General features: G+C 38.8%; 1 protein-coding gene across 2 annotated transcripts in view; it reads left to right on the top strand.

Moving 5' to 3' along the window:
• Window positions 1–16,697, top strand: part of abcc5 (ATP-binding cassette, sub-family C (CFTR/MRP), member 5) — a 130,516-nt gene that overhangs the window by 81,193 nt on the left and 32,626 nt on the right. For both annotated transcript variants that reach the window (XM_060834728.1, XM_060834729.1), the window contains exons 18-21: window positions 41–225; window positions 3,791–3,937; window positions 10,045–10,174; window positions 10,871–11,024. In XM_060834728.1, the coding sequence (XP_060690711.1) occupies window positions 41–225; window positions 3,791–3,937; window positions 10,045–10,174; window positions 10,871–11,024 (616 nt within the window). The remainder of the gene's footprint in view (window positions 1–40; window positions 226–3,790; window positions 3,938–10,044; window positions 10,175–10,870; window positions 11,025–16,697) is intronic.

The following is a 16,697-nucleotide window of genomic DNA, read 5'->3' as shown; positions in this document are numbered from 1 at the left end:
GTGGATAATTTGTATTTTTCCTTTTATTTTTTTTCTCTAGATCAGCTTATACAAGCGGAGGATAAAGGGAAAGGTTCTATACCGTGGTCTGTGTACGGTGTGTACATCCAGGCAGCAGGCGGCCCTCTTGTATTTTTCCTTGTGATGATTCTTTTTGTCCTGAATGTAGGGAGTGTTGCTTTTAACAACTGGTGGCTTAGTTACTGGATCAATGCAGGCAGTGGGGTAAGAAGTGGGACTGCTTTACTGATATCTTAAAGAAAAATATATAACATAAAAAGCGATAAACTGAAATTGATTACATGATATCCATCTTGAGTAACTTCAACTCAACAACACAAAAACAGATATTCTAGTCATTATCACGTTGCTGTTTGTTGAAGATGGCTGTGTGCAAAGTATCTATCATATTTCTTACGATACAACAGTGACTACGTTTCAGAAGTACAGCAAACCTTTTGTTAACCAGCACCTATGGGACCAGGAGTGTGCTGGTTGATCAAATATTCCAGATAATCATGATGTCCACATAATAAATATAGAAACATGCACTAAGTAATAAAAATTACTTAAATAATAATCCAACTTTGCCTTAAATAATACTTACCAGCAAAGAACCTTCTCACTAGCACCCTCAGCTGACTGCTTGAACATTGCGACAATTCCAATAATACAGTAAACTTCTGGCATTTCAGGTTTCTCAATTTTTCTGGTTTATTAAGAGTGCCGGTTCATTAGGTGCCAGTTAAAACAAAGTTTGCTGTACTCAATTAGCTTTATGCGCTTTGAGACATCCAGTGGTAATGCACAGAAGTCCCTTTAGTTTGTATTAAGAATTTATTCATGCCTGATCATTTTTGATTATGTTTTTCTTCCAGTGATGAACTCTTCAATTTCTATAAGCAAATTATAGCTTGTCCCAAGTTAGGAGAAAAATTCCACTTATTGTCTTCCCAGAATCTTCCCTTACGGTCACCATGCTCTGGTCCTCAGCATGCAGAAGATTATCACCTGGTGCTATTCTTCATTGCTGATAATGGGGAAAAGAAATTTTATTCTATTGCTTGGAAAGGTTTTCACCACTTACTACTTCAATATTAAAATGAATGAAAAGATTTTTGAAAAGTTAGCAAGATTTGGTCAAAGATTTGCAGAAGTACTTGTACCTTTATGATGGGAGATGGTGGTGTAGTGGTAATATTGCTGTATAAATCATCAGAAGTCACATGACACCAAGTTATAGTCCAATAGGTTTATTTGAAATCACAAGCTTTCAGACCTCTGCTCATTTGTCTCGTCATCTGACGAAGGAACAGCGCTCCAAATGCAATCACCTGTTGGCCTATCATCTGGTATCGTGTGACTTCTGACTTTGGCCATGCCAGTTGAACATTGGCATCTCCACATCCTGGAAAATTGTGCAGAGGTCTGAGTATGCAAGTTCAAATCAAATGTACATCCTTTGAAAAAAAGGTAATGTGGCAGCTAATTTTAGACACATCAAGCTCCTAAAAGCAATAGTGAATTAAGTTACCAGGTTATTTGTTTTAAGGATTTGTTGAAGAATAAATGTTGCTTGAGACACAAAGAAAAACTATTTCCTTCTTCATTTGTACCATAAGATGGTAATAAATTTGCTGACTTTTAATCTCCTATGAGGAATTGTGATGGAAATTTTAATAAATAACTAAATTAATTCTATTAAGAGTATTCATTCATACTTCTGAATGTTGAAAGCATTTAACTCAGTGTTGCCATTTCTAGCCAGATTTATCAACTAGTTTTGAAAATCTAGGAATTTGGATTTGTAAGAGACCATTTGGGCGATGTACTATGCTGTACATTGAATATGGTATGATCCTGTTATGGTCTCTATCTCATCAACTTAGTTAAATGATGTTGATGTGGAACCTAGTATTTGATTAGCTTTGTTTCTGATAAAACTTCCCAGGGAATTATCAATTTTTTTTAATTAAAGCATGCTGTTTCATTGTGCCAGTGTTTGAAAGTTTCTGTAGAATCAGTTTCCAGTATTCTTTCATGCATGCCAGATAAACAGGTCTCTCAAAGATTGTGAAGGAGTGGAGAAATTATCTTGATTTCTCATTTCCCCTCTCATTTATTTCAAATGTGTGATTTTTGATTCCTGACCCATTCATTAGAGGAAGCAGTTCTTGGTCCAATAACCAAGGGTGATAGTCTGCAGTGCAAAATCAAGGGAGTAGAACAGGTGCAGTGGTGTTATGTATGGTTTGTTAGCTTTTTTGTGATGTTGATTATCTGATAATTATCACATTGCTGTTAGTGGGATTTTGCTGAACACACTTGATTGCCATCAAGTGACCACTTAAAAATGCTTTGAAATAGCTGGCAATTGTAAAAAATGCTTTATTAAAACAATCTATCTTTCTTCCTTGCTCAGTCTTCTATTAGATCTCATCTTGATTTCAGCTGAAAGGAAAACAGTTCTATAACCTCCAAACTCACTTCATAGCTAAAGTCCCTTGTACACTGATAAGTCTTTTCTGTTCCCACTCCAGAATTTTGACACATTCACTAAAGTGCTGTTTGCAGACTTAACATAATTCTCCTGCAAAAGCATTACCAGTGATTTGGAAATGTTCATTGTGTGTTCCGCGCCACTCTTTTCAAAGCTAATTTTTCCATATGCTTCCTCAACTATCTTATGAACTTGCTCTGCTACCTTCAAAGATTTGCACATACACATTGCTCAGATACCTCTGTTCTTGCATCTACTCATCCGGCTTCCAGAATAGTAACATTTAGATTAAACTGCCTTCTCATTGTTTTTCCTCCTAGTGCACTTCTCCTCTCACTTATCCACATTGAATTTGGTCTGTCAATTCCATAAGGCTACTAGTGTTCTTCTAAAATCTGCAACTACCTTACTGGCTCTTTACTATGTCGCCAAGTTTTGTATCATCCAGAAACTTCACAATTTTACGCACATTTAGTTCATTAAGAAAGAAAGCAATGGTAAAAGTAAAACCGGAGGGGACAGACACTGTAGTGTAGCGGTAGCATCCCTAGCTGTGAGCCAGAACGTCCGAGTTCAACTTCCATCTGCCGAGGAACTATCTCAAAACAAATCCGAACAAGTTGGTTAAAAATTATTTTACAAGCCTGGGGGAGAGAGAGTGCGCAGGGCTCTTGTGGTGGAGTGGTAGTGTGCTTCCTCAGGATGTGATGACAATTGAGATGTGCACAACATAATAAAAGAAATGTTTTTCCTTACAACCCAAGGAATACATATCTCACTCCATTTAGAAAGACAACTGTTCACCACCATGCTCTACCTTCCATTCCTTATTTGATTAAAAATCCATAATACTGCACCCTATCATCACCATATGCTTCTGTTTTCACAATAACTTATGTGGTACTTTATCAAATGCCTTTTGAAAGCATACGTACGTGTCCACAGGACTATTTTCATCATACCTTTGCATTGGCTGTTCCATACTAACCTAGAACGCTAAGTTATTCTCTCTCTCTCTCTTTCAATCATCGTGACGTTGTACAACTACTAATTGTATAGAATATTTAACAGAATATAGAATAATCTACTAGATGACTTTCAACTTGTCCAGTCATGATCAATTTGTGTAAAATTATTTCAAATTGCAGCAACATGATCATCAAATAGTATATACAACTCGATATATATTCATTTTGTCTAAATCATGGAAGAGTTCAGTGTAACAAGAAATTATTCTGTTGTTGTTAATGGGCTTTCAAAATTCTGATGGCTGTTTGCACTTCGTTCCAGAATATATCTGCAACTTTGGAGAATGAAACATATGTAAGTCACAACATGAAGGACAATCCACATATGCATTACTATGCGGGGATCTACGCACTGTCAATGGCAGTAATGCTAATTATAAAGGGAGTTCGTGGTGTTGTATTTGTTAAGGTACAGTAGTACTAAGTTACAACCTTAAGGAGATGTACAGCGCACTGTAAGTTTTTAATATTGGTAACTTTCATTCAAGAGTCTTTTTCATTCAAGATTGAATACTTAAGGTACAGCTAAAGGTACTGTATAACAAACAGTGAGATTGTCTTTGGATGAAGGTTGCTCTTTTTGGATACTGTTATCATAATCATTTATGCTATCTTAATTAAGCACCGTGCTAATGGAGCCAATAAGAACATTGTTTGCCATTCTTTAATGAATTCCAATTTGTGTGTGAATTTTCTGATTAGTGGTGACATAAATTAGTGGTTAGCAAAGTTAGATCTCATTGAATACAGGGAGAACTAGCCATTTGGATACAGAACTGGCTTGAAGGTAGAAGGACAGAGGGTGGTGGTGGAAGGTTCCTTGCCAGACTGGAGATCTGTGACCAAGGGTGTGCCACAAGGATCGGTGCTGGTTGCACTGCTATTCATCGTTTATATAAATGATTAGGATGTGAACATAGGAGGTAGAGTTAGTTAGACAATAGGTGTAGGACTAGGCCATTCTGCCCTTCGAGCCTGCACCACCATTCAATATGATCATGGCTGATCATCCTTAATCAGTGTCCTGTTCCTGCCTTATGTCCATAACCCTTGATTCCACAATCCTTGAGAGCTCTATCCAACTCTTTCTCAAATGAATCCAGAGACTGGGCCTCCACTGCCCTCTGGGGCAGAGCATTCCACACAGCCACCACTCTCTGGGTGAAGAAGTTTCTCCTCATCTCTGTCCTAAATGGTCTACCCCATATTTTTAAGCTGTGTCCTCTGGTTCAGCACTCACCCATCAGCGGAAACATGTTTCCTGCCTCCAGAGTGTCCAATCCTTTAATAATCTTATATGTCTCAATCAGATCCCCTCTCAGTCTTCTAAACTCAAGGGTGTACAAGCCCAGTGGCTCCAGTCTTTCAGTGTAAGGTAATCCAGCCATTTCAGGAATTGACCTCGTAAACCTACGCTGCACTCCCTCAATAGCCAGAATGTCTTTCCTCAAATTTGGAGACTAGAACTGCACACAGTACTCGAGGTGTGGTCTCACCAGGGCCATGTAAACTGTAGAAGAACCTCTTTGCTTCTACACTCAATCCCTCTTGTTATGAAGGCCAGCGTGCTATTAGCCTTCTTCGCTACCTGCTGTACCTGCATGTTTACCTTCATTGACTGGTGTACAAGAACACCCAGATCTCTCTGTACTGCCCCTTTACCTAAATTGATTCCACTTCGGTAGTAATCTGCCTTCCTGTTCTTGCCACCAAAGTGGATAACCATACATTTATCCACATTAAACTGCATCTGCCATGCATCTGACCACTTACCTAACTTGTCCAGATCACCCTGTAATCTCCTAACATCCTCATCACATTTCACCCTGCCACCCAGCTTAGTATTATCAACAAATTTGCTAATGTTATTACTAATACCATCTTCGATATCATTAACATATATTGTAAAAAGCTGCAGTCCCAGTACTGATCCCTGCGGTACCCCACTGGTCACTGCCTGCCATTCCAAAATGAAGCTGTTTATCACTACTCTTTGTTTCCTATCAGCCAACCAACTTTCAATCCAAGTTAGTACTTTGCCCCCAATACCATGCGCCCTAATTTTGCTCACTAACCTCCTATGTGGGACTTTATCAAAAGCTTTTTGAAAGTCCAGGTACACTACATCTACTCTATCTCCCTCGTCCATCTTCAGAGTTACATCCTCAAAATATTCCAGAAGATTAGTCAAGCATGATTTCTCCTTCATAAATCCATGCTGACTCTGACCTATCCTGTTACTACTATCAAGACGTGTCGTAATTTCATCCTTTATAATAGACTCCAGCATCTTTCCCACCACTGAGGTCAGACTAACTGGTCTATAATTTCCTGCTTTCTCTCTCCCACCTTTCTTAAAAAATGGTACAACATTAGCCACCCTCCAATCCGCAGGAACTGATCCCGAATCTATCAAACTCTGGAAAATAATCACCAACGCATCCATGATTTCTCGAGCCTCCTCCTTCGGTACCCTGGAATTTAGACTATCAGGCCCCGGGGGCTTATCAACCTTCAGACCTAACAGTCTCTCCAACACCAATTCCTGGCAAATATAAATTCCCTTCAGTTCAGGTCCTTCAGCCACTGTTACCTCAGGGAGATTGCTTGTGTCTTCTCCAGTGAACACAGATCTGAATTACCAATTCAATTTTTCTGCCGTTTCTTTGTTCCCCTTAATATATTCCCCTGTTTTTGTCTTCAAGGGCCCAATTTTAATCTTAACCATTTTTTTGCCTTTCACATACCTAAAAAAACTTTTACTATCCTCCTTCATGTTATTGGCCAGTTTACCTTCATACCTCATTTTTTATCTGCGTATTTCCTTCTTAGTAGTCCTCTGTTGTTCTTTAAAAGCTTCTTAGTCCTCCGTTTTCCCACTTATCTTTGCTGCATTATACTTTTTCTCTTTTAACTTTATATGTTTCTTAACTTCCCTTGTCAGTCATGGCCACCCATGCTTCCTCCTAGGATCTTTCTTCCTTTTTGGAATGAACTGATCCTGCAACTTCTGCATTATACACAGAAATATCCGCCATTGTTCCTCCACGGTCATCCCTGCTAAGGTATTGCACCATTGAACTTTGGCCAGCTCCTCCCTCAGAGCTCCATCTTCCCTTTATTCAACAGAAATATTGTCACTTCCAATTGTACCCTCTCCCTCTCAAATTGCAGATTGAAGCTTAACCTGAGAAAGTTTGCCCCAATACCATGCGCCCTACAAAGGGAGTCAGTTTGTAAATTTGTAACTTTCTTTGTAAGTTTGCAAATGACACCAAAATTGGAGGTGTAGTGGACAATAAATGTTACCTCAGAGTACAATGGGATCTTGATCAGATGGGCAAATGGGCTGAGTAGTGGCAGATGGAGTTGGGTAAATGTAAGGTGCTGCATTTTAGAAAGGCAAATCTTAGCAGGGCTTATACACTTAATGGTACGGTCCTGTGGGGTGTTGCTGTACAAAGAGACCTTGGAGTGCAGATTCACAGTTCCTTGAAAGTGTAGTCGCAGGTGGATAAGATGATTAAGAAAGCATTTGGTATGCTTTCCTTTATTGGACAGAGCATTGAGGTTAAGAGTTGGGAGTAATGCGGTGGCTATACAGGACATTGGTTAGGTCACTTTTAGAATACTGTGTGTAATTCTGGTCTCCCTCCTATTGGAAGGATCTTGTGAAACTTGAAAGGGTTCAAAATAGATTGACAAGGATGTTGCCATGATTGGAGGATTTGTGCTACAGGGAGAGGCTGAATAGGCTGGGACTGTTTTCCCTGGAGCGTAGGAGGCTGAGGGGTGACTTTATAGAGGTTTGCAAAATCATGAGGGTCATGGACAGAATAAATAGACCAAGGTCCCTGGGATGGGGGAGTCCAGATCTAGAGGGTGTATGTTTAGGATGATAGGGAAAAGATATAAAAAGAGACCTAAGGGACAACCTTTTCATGCAGAAGGTGGTGCGTGTATGGGATGAGTTGCCAGCGGAAGTGGTGGAGTTTAGTGCAGTTACAACATTTAAAAGGCATCTGGATATGTATACAAATAGGAAGGGTTTAGAGGGACATGGGTCAAGTGCTGGCAAATGAGACTAGATTAGTTTAGCATATCTGATAGGCATGGACGAGTTGGACCAGAGGATCTGTTTCTGTGCTTTATACATCTCTATGACTCTGAGTGTAAATGGTTTCTTAAACTGAGGGGTTATCTAATGGTAAGTCTTTTTCACTGCACCAGATGATTATTATTTTAGTTGTTGTTGCAAATAGTATTTGTATTTTTTATTTTGTTACATTTGCTACCACCACAATTGATGGAGACACATTCACTGCCTGTGCAGTCACAGTGCAGGTAACATATCCGTTTGTATCAAGGAACAGGATTCAAATGTTTTAAATCAAGCCACATCCTATAATCAGATATTCATGCAACCCAATTTGAAATGCTTGACTTCTTTGCTGCTAGTCCCTTACTGCCTCTTTCCTATTATTACCCTGCATCATTGCTGTTTTTAATTCCCATGAGGAAGGATAGGAGGCACTGAGGAGTCAGAAATTGGGTGACCAGTCAGGTAGGAAGCAGGATGACAAGCAGTGTGATGCCTGGTGTGCTGAGCAGAGCAGCAAGGAGGGTGGTGAGGAGAGAATGACTGACACAGCAAGCTGGCAGTGAGGGGAATGGTGACTGGAATCCGAATACAAGGGCAAGCATTCTGTAGAGTTCAATCATCAGTGGCACTGCATATGTGCTTGTGGACAGAGTAGGCACCACTATTCATGTCCAAGCACACATTGAAGTCAGAGGTGCAGACTCCTTGTCCCATTGCAGTGGCCGGAGATGGTACTTATATTTTAATACTCCATTCCTTCTGATTCTTTGTCACATGGAGTATTTGAATGGGATATTTTACGTTGATTTTATCAACTTTGTGTCTAAGTTGGACATTAGAGCCTACTGGTTCACTTATGTCTGGCAGGGACTTCTCTCTCTTTGACAAGATGCTGCATAAAGAGCAGATAAATTACTTTTTTTATCATCTTTCTACTAAGAAATAGAAATTCTTGGTTCTAGCTGATTATTTCCTTGTAATAGGAAAGTAAATGCATCTTGAATAAATGAGAGATTGAGTTGTTCAAATATTTGACTTTGTTTTCACTATCCTCAACCTCTGCTGTCTTGATGGAATAAAAAGAACAAGCGTGTTTGGTGCCATTGGATATTTACAGTTTCCATTATTTACTTGTATCTATATAAACATCATAGCAATGCCTAATTTTGTGAAAGAAATTTATTCTGAGAATCTTAGACCCTTCTTTTAAAACTTTATGTAACCTTCTTTTGGACTTCTGTGGAGTAAAATTTCTTGTTAAAGAACATGTTTCAATTTAGATAGAATGCTTTTGTGATTCATAAGCTAAGGTAGATCTATCTCTTTCAAATTCATCCTGTCAACCGGGCTTTCACCCACAAAATCAAAAAATGAACTTTTGGTTAATTCTGAAGTGTGGGAGCGATATAAGAATGAAATGACACCTCACTAGGTAAAATGTGAAATCTTTGTTGTGAATATAAATGTTCATTTAAACACGGTGGCATGGTGGCACAGTGGTTGGGCGGCATGGTGGCACAATGGTTAGCACTGCTGTCTCACAGCACCTGAGACCCGGGTTCAATTCCCGACTCAGGCGACTGACTGTGTGAGGTTTGCACGTTCTCCCTGTGTCTGCGTGGGTTTCCTCCGGGTGCTCCGGTTTCCTCCCACAGTCCAAAGATGTGCGGGTCAGGTGAATTGGCCATGCTAAATTGCCCGTAGTGTTAGGTAAGGGGTAAATGTAGGGTATGGGTGGGTTGTGCTTCGGCGGGTCGGTGTGGACTTATTGGGCCGAAGGGCCTGTTTCCACACTGTAAGTAATCTAATCTAATCTAAACTTTTAAACATATCTTCATATTTTCATCTTAGCACAGATACAAAAGTTGTGACATAATTCCTCATGATTTTGTTTCTGATATGGAATACTTCGAATCCAGTCAAGATTAGAGTGGTGCTGGAAAAGCACAGCAGGTTAGACAGCGTTGGAGGAGCAGGAAAATCGACGTTTTGGGCAGGAGCCTTCACCATTCCTGACCTGCTGTGCTTTTCCAGCACAACTCTAATCTTGACTGTAATCTCCAGCATCTGCAGTCCTCACTTTCACCTAATTTTTAGACTCCAGACGTGAAGAGTGCCCAATCAGTTACATATTCTATCACTTGGCAGTTGTTATAAAGTGTATGGACGGTGAGGCTGGAGCATTTTTGTGTTCATTTCTGTGCAAATATACACTGGATTAATCTTGTAGATACTCAGGTTATTTTTCCTTTTGGTTAGAATGAGAAAACAATTGATCTATTGGGTATGTCATTGCTTGCTTTTCATATTATGGTTCAATGACCTGTTCTTACAAACTCCACATAGGACTAATTACATTAAAATGAGTGAAAACATATATAATTAACATTGTTATTTTTCTAATTCTTTTGAAGGGAACACTTGGAGCCTCATCCAGGCTGCATGATGAACTCTTTCACAAGATCCTCAGGGGTCCCATGAAGTTTTTTGACACCACTCCTTCTGGCCGAATCCTTAATAGATTCTCAAAAGATATGGATGAAGGTACCTTTTGCAGTAGTATGCTGACTAATGCAATCTGAGCAATAAGATGTTAACATTCTCATAGATTCTTGTACATTTCATTTAGTGGTTCTTCTCGAGTTGTTTGCCTAAAGGCAGCTCTGATGCTTAGTGCCCAGTGCTCTGATCTTGTCCAGAAATAGGGCAAGGAGGCAGGCTTCAAATCTAATGTGGCCAGATTAGAAATATGAACCCTGTACTTTTGGCACACATCTGATCACACTGGTCATCCAACAAACTTGCACAGCTAGGAATTTGAGTTGCTATGGCAATATACACTTTTTACATACATATTGGAGCTATGGACAGTGATGGTAGGGACTCCAATTTCTTTCTACCACATAGCTAACCAGGAATCTCTCCTGTTCTTTCCACTGTCATTGGCATATGTTGGAAGGATTTACAAGTTGATGTTCAATTTGTTTGGTCGCATTATAAATGTCTGTCCCTTGGCTATGTCGTCCCGGAGTGGGACTTGAACCCGGACTTTCTGGGTTAGCGACAACAAAACTACCGATGTGCCACAAGACTACCTTTTTTTTTGGCTATTGTATAATATTTTAGTTACTAGGGGGACCCATTCTCCAGGAAATAAGCAGCTTACCAAAGTATACATTTCCTGAATGCTGTTTTATTTCTCTTATTCTAAAATGCATTTCTATCTTCTCATTTGCTTAGTGGACACACGGCTACCTTTCCAAGCAGAGATGTTTATTCAGAACATCATCCTGGTGTTTTTCTGCATTGGTGTAGTTGGTTCTGTCTTTCCATGGTTTCTTGTTGCTGTTGGCCCTCTTGTCATTCTGTTCATGATTCTCAACCAAGTATCAAGGTAAGCATGAAAATATTTTTTCTGTGCGGCTGACTTATTAACTGTATAAATTACATTAAAGCATTGGAATTGGAATATTCACTTGGATTGTCTGTCTAAGCATACATAGACAGTTTTGCAAATAATCATACAATATCTTAAAGAGATTATTACTGCAAGTATTACTGCTTATGGAATATAGATAAGTTAACACTAGACGCCTTCAGCTGTTGCACGAAAAGGAGTATATCTAAGAATATGTCATATTTCAGTTTTAAAAACAAAACCAACTTCCAAATAAATTCAGCTGTTGTCTAAGCAGAGATGGGAATTGTGTTGCACAAGTTAAAAGGACCAATAGGCAGGCTAACTTCATGCTTGAGTATTGTAATGCTACCTAACCTGCTGTGCTTTAACCAGCAACACATTTTCAACTATTGTAATATATATCTGGAAAAAGAACTGAAGCTGCACATGCATACAGTGGTGTCTTGAATACTTCATATATATGCACTATATTCAATTTATTTCCACTCCACAATTTATTAATACAGTCAAGATAACACTATTTCAGAATTGGTTTAAGAATCTGGTATGGTCTTTGGGATCCTTATCAATATGTCCCATTTTCCTGATCCTCTTGACCACCTCTTTAATGCCTATAGTGGTGTTCTCCCAGGAACTACTGTTTTTCAAAATATTTGTGTTGTGAGGGGTATTAGCTGGTCCAATCTGAAGGCTTGTGTTAATCTCTTGAGGCATTGCTGCCATTGATGTGTTTTCCACACTACCAACTACCCTCATAACCCATTGCCTCTGACTACAGCCAGTCAACCCCAGGCTTTGAGGCAGCTCTGACCATGTAATGACAACCACACAGAAGCATTTGCACAGATCCAGATCCAGCTCCATCTCCGATCACAGCTCCATTTCCTTTTTTGAGTCCTGTGCTCTTCAACATACTAGAAAATTGCCATTGTTAGACTAGATTGAGATTTAGTTCTTTTGGGCCCAATCAGGTCTTTTGGCTATTGTGCAATATTTTAGTTAGCAAGAGGATCCCTTCTCCAGGAAGTAAACAACTTCCCAAAGTATGCGTTTTCTGAATTTTGTTTTGTATCTCTAGTTCTAAAATTGTTAGAATGAGAGCAAGCCTCTTCTATTAAGCCTGGTCCGTTACAATGCTGGTCACTCCAGTCCAAGTCGTATCCTGCTACTTGGTAATCCTGCTTACGTTTCAACAGCTTGTTTCTGGCCAGCCTCATCTTCCACCTCCATCTAGTGGTGTCCGCTGTACTGTAGCTTTGACAGTGTATGTGCTTAGGAGACAAAGGATATGCCCTTCCAGCAACACTCATTTTTCTGTCACCAATGTCCAGCAGGTACTTCTGATCAGTCCTCTGCAGTAATTCATTGTTGGTAATGTTGTCTCTTTAAATGATGTTCAGGATCTTGTACAGGCAGTGCTGGTAAAAGACTTCCAACCTGCATGGCACCTTTGTTGTTCTTTTCCATTTCTCTGGTTTAAATTAAGGTTGTTAGCACTTAGGATCTGTGGAGCCACAGCTTCATGACCATATTGATTGTGTTGAATACCCACACCGTTGATACCCACTCAAAGCAGACATTGATCTCAAAACCCCTCGCCATGAGATCTTCCCTAGCTAGGGATCAATGTCTGTGGTGTTATGCTGCTTAATGTTAATGGAGATGAGGACCTTGTTGCTGTCCAATCATCATTGTCTTGGTCTTCTCTCAGCTGATACATGGACCAGCCTTGGCATTGCCCCTCTCAGATCTATTTGGACTAAGTGCACGATTTTCTGGCTAGGAGGATGTATTATCTCCTAAAACTAGTTATAACTAATGGCCTCAATATCTTCCTTTGATAATGATGAACAGTCTGTGGTGCTTGTACACCTCTTGATGATGCAGCTGAAATCATGGTCTAAGTATTTGAGGATTTTTATGAATTGCTGTGGGATACTGTACTTTGTTGCAATGTACCAGAGTGACTACTGATGAATATAATTGAAAACCTCCTTGAATTCCGTGAAGTTGACAAGAAATGGCTTCTGCTGTCTAATGCTCCTGAGCATGAAAATCTGTTAATAGTATAATATGCCCCGCAGAAACTTGCCTGTTCATCATGAAAGGTACTTTATTTCTGCTTTGAATTTATTGAGGCGCACCATTCTGAAGATCTTGCAGATACATGATATTGTTTTGCTCCTCCAGAGAGGAATGTGAAAGTTTATCAATGAAAAAAGCTATCAAAAATAAGAGACCAGATACAAAACATTGAGCAGTGACTGATGTTTTTCAAGATATGAAAAAAAAGTCCACCATTCAATTTAATTTCTACCAAACTGTTCCTGTCCTGTACTGTGGTTTATCTTTCGCCTGTGACATCTCTGATAGAAGAATCTAATTGAAGCATGATAAGTTTATTCATGCCTTGTTATATCTAAGTATCTCATCACCTCTAACTCCCGACTTGTCTTTCATTCTCTGTGAACAATATTAGGAGATCAACCTGTATAAAAATAAATATCACATTGTCCAATCAACATTGTTTAAATCCACCATATATGTAATTTAAGTACATAAAATTGCATCCGTCTTAGTCTTCTGTTTGTGCCACTTGACATTGTATTATATTAACACATTTTTGAATGTGTTCTTGCTATTACAAATCTCATTTCATCATTTATAATAGAAACCTCTGTATAAATTCAGCACATGATTTTGAGTGCACTTCCTACAGACTATGTTATAAAAATGAATTTATGTTTGGAAATCATTCCCTGACAGAAGTAATAGTTGTAAAGTCTTTGTTTTAGATCTGTTAGATGGAAGAATTTGCATACAAAACACATAGAAATGCAAAGATGCAGGAGATCTTGCATTATAGTTGCCGAACTTGACCTATGTAGCCAACTTTTGATTTATCCAATTGATGATAGTACACAATTCTACTCCTAAGTTAAACGTTATTATGTTATACATCTTCCATGGCGTTAATTCTTCGATTAGGTTTCATTAATTTAGCAATCCAAAGATTCACTGTCACATAGAAATAGGGATAGAGCATTTGGCATTTTGAACCTGTTCCACCATTCAGGGGATTGTAGCTGATCTGCAGGCTAATGCCACATACTCACACCATAACCCTTACTACTTTTGGATGACAAAAAAAAATCAGTCGATCTGAGATTCAAAATTTACAATTCATCAAATATTATGCTTTGCAGAAGAGGGTAAAAAACCTCTGCCAAATATTTCCTAATTTCACTGCTGAAAGGTCTTGATTTAACTTGGGACTGTGTCCCTCATGCTAGAACCCAACCAGCAGAATAGTTTTTCTCCATCTATTCCTGTTGTTCTCTTGAAGATCATGAAAACTTTGGTCAAGTAACTCCTTAACCATCTAAATTGCAGGCAATACAGCCATAGTTTTGTTTTACTGTTTAAACCTTGGAATTTTCAAATCATTCTGGCTACTCTGTGTTGCAGTGTATCCAAGGCTAGTACACCCTTCCTAAGATGTACTGTTCAGAACTGTTCACAGTACTCTGGTTTCGATTTAACCAAGGCTTAATATAATTGAATTATTTACTTCTATCCTCCTTGTATTCTTGATATTTAAATATTAAGGGCAAAACGCCATTCTCTTTTTGATTATTTTTTGTACCTGAGCAATGACTATAACATTTTAAAGATCTTTTAGTTCGACTCTCATATTTCTTTGAACCTTCACAGTTTTTAAGTTTTCACCATCTAGAAGTACTCTGTTCTATTTAGTCCGAATTCAATAATCTCACATTTGCCTTCTTTAAAATCCATTTGCTCTTTTTTGTCCATGCATGCAATCTATAAATAACTTTTTGTAATTTTACTATTCTATCTATACTCCTTATAATGCCACCTTTGTGTCATCAGCAAATTTGGATGCTGATGACACACTTGGGAAAGTGCATTAATACTTTAACTTCACTATCCCCAAGATAATTGTAAAAGTTACAGATTTAGTCGAATAACTCCAAGTCTCCAATTTATCTATTCAATGGACTCCAGTCACCAGAAAACACTGACTAGGTTTCTATGTTTGAACTATAGTTTATTACAATAAATCAATTCTCACTACAAGAAAAGAAAAATTATGAATTCTCAACATATAACTCTATAAAGTCTTGTACACAGCCATGCAGACAGATACTGAACAAACAAATCTGGATGTTACCTGTGAAGAGAAAATTATTGGGAGACACAATTTAACAGCATCAATCCTCAGAATTTAGTGGGGTGTCCCTTTTATTTCCTCCTGATCTCTGATCTTCTATCTCTTTATTTCCAATACCTTTCAGTTCTTGCAGAAAACAGAATGTTTGCCATATTAATTGTTCAGTCTTCTAGTCATGATATAAAGGCAACAGTTTACAGCAGATGGCAGGAGAAAATAGCAGTCTCAGTTCTTGTCACTGCAGAGAGACTCTTTTTTCTTAGTCTGAAGGTTTCTGCCTCTGTGTAGTTCAGATATAGGCTGCTAATGAACCAGGAGCCTAGAGTTATGATAACTCCTGGCCTTCACAACTGGTCTTGTTTGCAGAAGCCAATGAGTAGTCTACCTTGAGGCAAAGCTTGCTCTGCACACACACCCAAAATACTGTTGTGTCTCAAACATCTATTCCCCACTGCTTGCAGCATCTGTGGAGATAAAGCAGAGTTAACATTTTGGGTCCTAATTCTGAAGAAGGGTCACTGGACCCAAAATGTTAACTCTGCTTTGTTTCCACAGACGTTGCCAGACCTGCTGAGTTTTTTCAGCCATTTTTTGCCTTTACAAATCCATACTGGCGCCCCCGGTCAGATCAAACCTTTAGTCATCTCCTCAATTATAAGCTCAACCTCAAGGGAAGGTGCCATAGGATGAAAGGCTTCAAGCAGTCATAGAACACAAGGTAAACTTTCTTCTACCCTGTCAAATTAGACGGTCAGAGCTTTTAAACAGTCCAAAGCCACTTTGTGTGTAGACAAATATTAACCATATGATTGGACTGTCTTGTTGACATTCTCCAGGCGATAGCTGTTTCTGCACATGTCTGCGGTTGCTTTTAAAGCACAAAATAGAGTCTTTAATTTTCCAAAAAAAAAATTCTAAGTAAGCTTTCAAGATTTTATCTTGCATGGCTTCTTTTAGCAAGACAAAACTATTGCATTCAAGTCCTGTAAGTGACATGTGATGGACCATTTCAAAGTCAAATGTATCACAGAATCTGCAAGTATATTGTTTTGTGTTTGTTTATATTGGCTCAAATTCCTGTGAACTTCTTAAAATTTTAGCTGAATTTTGTTGTCATTTACTTATTTCTGAGAGTTTTCGTGCGAAAAACCTGCAAAATTACATATTTCAACACACATTAAATATCAATTTAACTGCCTTTTGTCTTCAGTGTCTTCATTAAAATTTTCAGTTGAAGGCCTCTCCTTTGTTGACTTGGAGGGAGCAAAAAATATAGCTGATGGAGTTTCTCTATGGGATGTGGGCATTGTCAGTCAGGGCAGCTTTTATTGTCCATCCCAAATTGCCTTCGAGAAAGTAGTAGTGAGTTGCCTTCTTAAACTGCTGCAGTCCTTTGGGTGTAGGGACAGGGTTAGGAAGGAATTTCTGGATTTTGACCCAGTGACTCAGAT

The sequence above is a fragment of the Hemiscyllium ocellatum genome, chromosome 13 (genome assembly GCF_020745735.1).
Source record: "Hemiscyllium ocellatum isolate sHemOce1 chromosome 13, sHemOce1.pat.X.cur, whole genome shotgun sequence".
Lineage (NCBI taxonomy): Eukaryota > Metazoa > Chordata > Chondrichthyes > Orectolobiformes > Hemiscylliidae > Hemiscyllium > Hemiscyllium ocellatum.
Note: the sequence above shows the minus strand (reverse complement) of the source record. Positions and strands in the feature narration are given on the sequence as shown.